Raw genomic sequence first — 7,729 nt, 5'->3', positions numbered from 1 at the left:
ATTGACAAACTTTGGTGAGCCTGTTGGAATGAGGGAGCCTTGATCAGAATATCGTCTAGGTACGGGAAAAGAATGAGGCCTCTGACTCTCAACAAAGCCATCAACGCAGCCATGATCTTCGTGAAGACTCTGGGAGCGGTGGCAAGACCGAAGGGCAGTGCGACAAACTGGTAGTGGTGCTGTCGAATCGCAAAGCGCAGGAACTTCTGATGTCCGGAGAAAATTGGAACATGTAAATAGGCATCTTGGATGTCTATCGAGCACATGAATTCCTGCTCCTCCATGGAGGCGATGACCGAGCGAAGCGACTCCATGCGGAAGTGGCGAAGGCGGACCCTCTTGTTGAGCAGCTTGAGATCCAAGATGGGTCGAACTGCGCCGTCTTTTTTCGGCACTACAAACAGGTTCGAGTAGAACCCCGTGAAGCGCTCCGATTCGGGAACGGGCACAATCACCCCGGAACTGAGGAGAGCGGCGATAGCTGTAGAGAACCCCGGGATCAAGGCTGGATCCTTTGGAGGCCGGGATTCGAAGAAACGATCCCGTGGGAGAGAGACGAACTCTATCTTGTATCCTGAGGATATGACCTCCTTGACCCAGGTGTCCTCCACGGCGGCCAGCCAAACGTCCCTGAAGGAAAGAAGTCGACCTCCCAATTGGAAAGGCCCTTCGCGTGCCCGATGATAGTCATGCTGAAGTAGACCGTCCAGATCTAGATCTGGACGGTCTGCCCTGGGAGGAGTGGGGTCGCCAGGAAGGAGTGGGTCTGAAGGAAACTTTCCTTCTCTCCTGGCGAGCCTGCGGTCTCTGTTGGCTGGAGGAGTTGTCCGCCGTATTGAAACGGCGGAAAGTCCGAAAGGGTCGAAACTGACGCCTTAGTGGGGGTCTGCGAGGCTTGGACTGAGGGAGGAGTGAACTCGTGCCTCCGGTGGCGTCCTTAATAATCTGGTCCAATTGGGACCCAAAGAGGCGCACCCCCTGAAAAGGCAGGTTAGTGAGGGACTTTTTAGAAGACAAGTCCGCTTGCCATGCCTTTAGCCAAAGTGTACGTCGAATTGCAATAACGTTGCTTGATGCCTGAACTGCACAGGATGCAGCATCCAAGGAAGGGGAGAGAAGATAGTCCCCAGCCTGGGAGATCTGATTGGCGAGATTGGCCAAATGCTCCGGTTGCGCCTTATCTAAGATGCCCTGCCGAAGGTCGTCTGCCCACGTGGCTATGGTCTTTGCTGTCCAGGATGAAGCAAAGATTGGACACACCGCCGCTGAAGCCGCTTCAAAGGCAGACTTCGCCAGGGATTCTATAATCCTGTCATTAGAATCCTTTAGGGACGCCACGCCTGAAAGCGGGAGAACCGTGTTATTGGATAGCCTGGACACGGGCGGATCGACCGAGGGAGAGGCCGACCAGTTGTCCGTGAGCTCCTTAGCAAATGGGTAGAGTATGCCGAGACGTTTTCCTCTTTGAAAGCGTCTGGTCGGATCCTCTCTTTCCTTGGTAAAAATTTTCCCAAACTGGGAATGGAAAGGAAAAACCCTGGAGGGAGTTTCTGCCCGTCTGAACGAAACCTCCTGATCTGAGGATTTCGCAGGGGAGTCAGCAATATCGAAGGTATGATGGATCGCAGCAATGAGGTCCTGCACTGTGACCTTCATGCTTGCATCCTGGTCTGAATCCAGCTCTAAAATCCCCTCAGATGACCTGTCCGAAAGCGCTTCCCCTGACTCGGGAGAGGAGGCCCGAGAGGGAGACTGGTGAGAAGGGCTATGCGGTGAGATGGGACTAGGAGAGGATTCCGGCTGGGAATCTTGCCTGGGTCTTTTGCGACTACCGCTGGCTGATTCAGATGGAACAATTTGGGACCTGCTTGGCCCTGCTGAAGAGTCCAGGGGCAACTTATCAAGAACGGCCACCAGGGACTGAGACACCCTGGTGAGGTCTGCCACTGATTGAGATAGCGAGGAGGCCCAGCCAGGCATGGGGGGCTCACTCTCACCTGGGGCCGCAGATGGCTCCTGGACGGCGTCAGGCTGAATTGGATTGCTACAATCCAGGCAGAGGGGAGTGGACTGGCCTGAGGGAAGTTTGCGATTGCACGAAGAACATGCAAAGTACTTGACTAAAGTGCAGGGGGGGGCGGTAGAGCGGGTACGATCAGACTTAGACATAGTGAAAAGCTGAGGTAATGCCGGAAGGTTGGGGGACAGAGGGCGGAGAAGGGTCAGTCTGCAGTGCAGAGCTACTCACGGTCCGGTGTCCCCAGAAGCGATGCTCTGCGACCTGTCAATGGATGCAGGTCAGAGCGAAATCCGGCCGACAGACCTCCTGAAAAAAACAGCTGGAAAAGATGCTGTCCAGTGAGGAGCTGGTGCCCGGCTAACAGGCTGGGAAAATGGCGCCGTCCTGAGAAAAAGCGCGCCTTAGGAGAGGAGGGAGGGCGGAGCACCTCGCAGGGTTAAAATTCACCGCCCTCTAGCCAATAGCAGGCTGGGCAGGTGAAGGACAGGCGGTGGGAGGGCCTGGGAAGAGCGGGAGAGAAGCCCGCTTAGAAGAAAGGGGCGGGGGGCGTGGCCGCGACGCAGCGGTAGGCCCGAACTGAAGCCGGGGCCTAAATTAGTTGCGGCGGCCGCCTGTCAGCAGGGGGTCGGCGCGGAGGTCCGAAAAAGTGGGACGCCGCAGTCGCAAGTCGCTCCCAATGGGAAATAACCCTGTGCTCCCTGTACCCAGAAAGGGGGGAGGGAAGGGGGGGGGATGCCCAGCAACATTGAGCTGCCTATAGCCTTGTGGCGACTGCAAGCGACCGCAGCGCCTACCCCTGTGACCATTGAAGAGGTGACCGTCGGGAATGGGCAGCAGGTAAATAAATATGAAGCCGGGGCCTCATACTCACCTATCCACGATCCGTTACCTGTCTGAAGAAGTCTTGCGTCTCATCCAACCGACAGGCTCTGGTAGGCGAGTGGGAGGGAGACTGGCGACAAGGACCCCTGGAGTCGCTGGCACGTCTTGGTGTCGGCGTCCGTCTGGCTGGTCCTGCCGCGGAGAACTGCAAGGATACGGGGTGGCAGTACACGCCGTACTTGCAGACTCCATGTGGGAGTACAGATGTGACTTTTCACTCTGTATCCCTCCGTAGAACCTGAAAAGGAACGACGCACGACGAGGTAGATATGGGTCTAATAAAAGACCCGTGTCCACCTCCTACTGACACTAAGCTAAACTGAGGAATTCTCTGCCGGTCGGTGGGGTGTACACTGCGGAGGAGGAACTATCTTTTTTTGTGCATAGTGTCAGCCTCCTAGTGGCAGCAGCATACACCCCATGGTCTCTGTGTCCCCCAATAAGGCGAACGAGAAATGGCTGTTATATTCCTGATCTAAGGCTACATTCACACACGTTTTTCCTGTGTTTTTTGAGGATACGTTTTTCAGCTGCAAAAGCTGATCATCTTTTTAAAAAACTGCATCACCTGAAAGGTTTTTGAGCTCATAGATAATGTTTTCAATAGCAAAAGCAGATTAGAAATCTGCTCTATCTATATATCCATATCTGTCTATCCATATCATATCTGTACCAAAAAGAATGAAAACCGGGTAGTACACCAATATATATTCTGTTCTATCTAAACATCTTGATTATTGGATCATAAAAATGATTAAATGTCTGAGGTTCACATTGTACTACAATAAATTTTTCACTTAAATATAAGCAATATGTGTGGGAGTCGGAGTCGGAGTCGTGGAGTCGGAGTCGGTGTAAGGGAAATTGAGGAGTCGGAGTCGGAGTCGCAGGTTTGGCTTACCGACTCCACAGCCCTGGTTATAGCGATATTGCTAGCGATATCTCTTAGTGTGACATGCCCTTTACGCCTTCAAAGGATCGGTTTATCATTTTATATTTGGATAGATCAGATTTTTTATGGATACGGTGATACAAAATATGTTTATTTTTTAATTTATTTTAATGGTGAAAAAAAGGCATAATTTTAACTTTTAAACATTTTATTTTTTTCCTGAACCTGTGATCGCTTATAACATACTATTGCAGTATATAGTAATCAAAATACAACTGGGCTTCATGGGAGCACAGTCATGACAGACACTACAGGAGGACCACTGGCTGACCAGGCAAAACAACATCACCCTGCAGCTGTATTCTTGGGGTTGATGGGTACTAAAATCAATGCATCGTGCACTGTAAATGCCACTTTCAGACAGGGACATTTAACAACTTAATAGCATCAGGCAGAGCTTGGCTCCGACCAGCGATTGTTAGAGGCAGATGATGGCTCAATCACACAGCCATCATCAGCTGGTAAACGCAGCCTCAGTTTCTGAGCTTACTTCAAAAGAAGGAAACCAGACATATGTAATGTAATTCACAGTAAGAGCTTAAAGCTCCTTACGGGATAACTCACAGGTGTCCAGAATCCTTAACATTATATTTTCCTGTTTTTATTATGATGCATTCTCTGCTACCATACTGGTGCATAAAAAATACAACTGACCAATAATTGAAGTCAGCAATTGTGGCAGCCAGATTTCCACAAAACTTATGCAACAGACAGAACAACCTATAGCCTCTGTGTATAGGAGTATCCCAACTCTACCGTCAGAAAAGGCCATGGGATGCCCGCATGCTCACCATGTGTACATATATTTGATACAGTACATAGGCCAGCACAGCAGCACTGGAAGTAGACAAATATCTAGGTGTCAGCCTTGAGGACAAAATCCAATGGTCGTGTAGTCGAATAAAAATACTGGAGTAGAAATACAGCAAGCGGGGGGACCTGCCTCAGACTAGACAGCTGAAACACAGAGTCTCCAAGCAGCTTTCCTAAGTATTTTCCCTCTGAAATGCAGTATTTTAAGCGTAAACACACCTGCCTGCAATTGCACAGCCGATGGCAGATTCACGCTGCCTTTAATGACAGGTTCCCTTTAACTATTGTTACAACAGTACAATAGAAAATGGTCACATTTAGCCAGTGCACCACTCCAACCAAAAGAGCCACAGATGCCAGTATTGCAGGAGGAAGCATCGGTGAACGAAAGCCCTACAAGAGTACTGATATAGTCATTGGACAGGGGTCATGCAAATAGATGCATTCATCTCTAGTAGTTATTTGTAAACTGTTCGATGAGGGCACAGCCTAAAAGGATGGCACAGAAATGCACTGCTATCTAAATTGGGCCTCTGTTACCTTTGTTTTCGTGAATTATAAAATAAAATGTTAGAGACATGCGTTTCAAGATTTTTTTTTTCTATTACATGCACTTTTAGTGGCGTGTCCACATCCATATATATGATCAAAACTGCCACCCTGAAAAACACACTGTAAGAACGTCCTTACTGAGGTCAACAAACCACAAACTTTTTGAGCATGTCCATATTACAGCCTATACAGGCACTCCATGTACAATGGCTCTCATATAGGGACTGGCCATGGGGCATTAATATTCGCATGGTCCCTAAAATGGCACTTACGGCCTCAACTGTTGGAGATTGCATATTACTAAATTTCAGTGCAAGAAAACAATTCTTTGAAGCATTACAGCTATCTACTAGTAAGAGATGGACCCTGGCAGCATTACAGGACCGACCAAGGTACACATACCTCTATTGTGGGATGGGTGTTATGCTTGTATGCTGTATAGAGGGGAAATTGGATCTGAAAGATTTTTGCCACACACAATAACAGTTTTTCTTTTTCATCAGTGCTCCATAAACTAAACGGGTCAGTGCTTTTCAGTGGGTCCTCTTCTGTCAGGTTACAAGTCTTCGCAGTTTCTAATGGCTTCTCGGGGGCTTTACATGGTGGCGATTTCCCCTCTTCCCCCTCCTCCTCTTGAGGCTCCTTCTCCACATTCAGCAGCTCCTCGGATGGGTTGGTCTCATCCTGCCAGTTTTTATCAGGGCTAGTAGTGCAAATTTTCATAAGCTGGTCCCGCAGGGCTTGGACTTGGCTAATCACCAAGTTAATAAGGGCACAGACCACTTGGTTGAAGATCTCCAAATGTTTATACTCCTTAAAGCAGCACAGACACTGTCTGAAAACAGAAGTAAAAAAATAAAATAAATCTGTGTGCATCCAATTAAAGGGAATCTGTCACCCTTTTTTTCGACTATGAGCTGCCGCCACTGACATCAGGGGCTTATCTACAGCATTCTGTAATGCTGTAGATAAGCCCCCGATGTAACCTGAAAGACAAGAAAAAAAGAATTAGATTATACTCACCCCGGCGTCCGGTCCGGCGCCTCCAATCTTCTAACGGTGACGTCCTCTTCTTTCCTTCCTGTCGTGGCGCAGGCGCAGGCGCACTGCTCTTCTCTGCTGAGGGCAGAGCAGAGTCCTGCAGTGCGCAGGCGTCGGGAGAGGTCTGGCGCCTGAGCACTGCAGTATCCTGCTCTGCCCTCAACAGGGAAGAGCAGAGCGCCTGCGCCGGAGCCACGACAGGAAGGAAAGAAGAGGACGTCACCGTTAGGAGATGGGAGGCGCCGGATCGCAACACCCATCGGACCAAGACCAGACTGCCCCCCGGTGAGTATAATCCAACTCTTTTTTCTTATCTTTCAGGTTACATCGATGGCTTATCTACAGCATTACAGAATGCTGTAGATAAGCCCCTGATGTCAGTGGCGGCAGCTCACAGTCGAAAAAAAAGGATGACAGATTCCCTTTAAGGCGCTTTCTACAGTGACATTCAGATGTTCTGATCATACACTACTCGCTTGCATTAATGGGAACTGGTCAGCACGTTTTTACTGGGGACATACCCGCGTGAAAAGGATACAGTCATGAGACATTTAGTGCAGAAGTGATATGCAGATCAGGCTGGTGCGTGTCAATATGCTTGGAAGAAGCCATCAAAGGGCAAGGACCCCCAAGTGCACTACCACCGATTTGCATTTGTCTTCTAAGGCAGATTTCTCACATCCGACACCAAATCGCTACAAAAAAGGTAGCGTTTTTATTAGGGCCATACAACTACTGCCATGCTGACAGATTTCCTATACAGGCATTTTCCACTTCTGGAATCAGATCAGTAAGGTGGGGGGGATACCTGGTGGTTCCACTCATCAACAGTTACCTTCTCAAGCAGCGCAAAACAGTGGTAAAGCTGTAAACTGTGTACAGCGCGGGACACCACCGCTCTATCAGATTAATGGAAGGTGATCTGCAGGACCCAGAAGCTCTTGCCCTGATCCGTACACTGTTTATATACAGACAAGGCTTGAAATGTAGTATGAAGTTCATACAATCAAAAATTTAATATAAATGAAAAAAAAAAAAAAAAACCATTTAAGAGAACTCCTGTACACTAGGAAGATCGCTGCAGACCAGTAATTGTCTCAATTCTATACTGCTCAGACATGTCTTTTAAAAAAGGCAAGTGGAGATAAATGTCATATATACCCAAGCGACATATTGCCTTTTATAAACGTTACATTAACAGCGATGAGCGAGTATACTCCTTGCTTGGAGATTTAGTTTTCGTTGTCTCAGCTGCATGATTTGTGACTGCTAGAAAGCTAGAATACATGTGTGAAATGCCTGTTAGGGAATTCCCACATGTATTCAAGCTGTCTACAAGTCGCAAATCATGCAGCTGAGACAACGAAAACTAAATCTCCGAGCACACCAAAATACTCGGAGATCACCCGAGCAAGCTCGAGGAGACCTGAGCAACAATGCTACTCGCCCATCACTAGTTATTAATTGTA

General features: G+C 48.6%; 1 protein-coding gene across 1 annotated transcript in view; it reads right to left on the bottom strand.

Moving 5' to 3' along the window:
• Window positions 1-3,943: 3,943 nt before the first annotated feature.
• Window positions 3,944-7,729, bottom strand: part of LOC141057359 (ubiquitin carboxyl-terminal hydrolase 34-like) — a 47,572-nt gene continuing 43,786 nt past the window's right edge. Inside the window, exon 3 of the mRNA XM_073553943.1 lies at window positions 3,944-6,054. Within this exon, the coding sequence (XP_073410044.1) occupies window positions 5,595-6,054 (460 nt within the window). The 3' untranslated portion in view covers window positions 3,944-5,594. The remainder of the gene's footprint in view (window positions 6,055-7,729) is intronic.

Source organism: Dendrobates tinctorius, unplaced genomic scaffold (genome assembly GCF_039654945.1).
Source record: "Dendrobates tinctorius isolate UK_male_01 unplaced genomic scaffold, ASM3965494v1 ptg000203l, whole genome shotgun sequence".
Lineage (NCBI taxonomy): Eukaryota > Metazoa > Chordata > Amphibia > Anura > Dendrobatidae > Dendrobates > Dendrobates tinctorius.
Note: the sequence above shows the minus strand (reverse complement) of the source record. Positions and strands in the feature narration are given on the sequence as shown.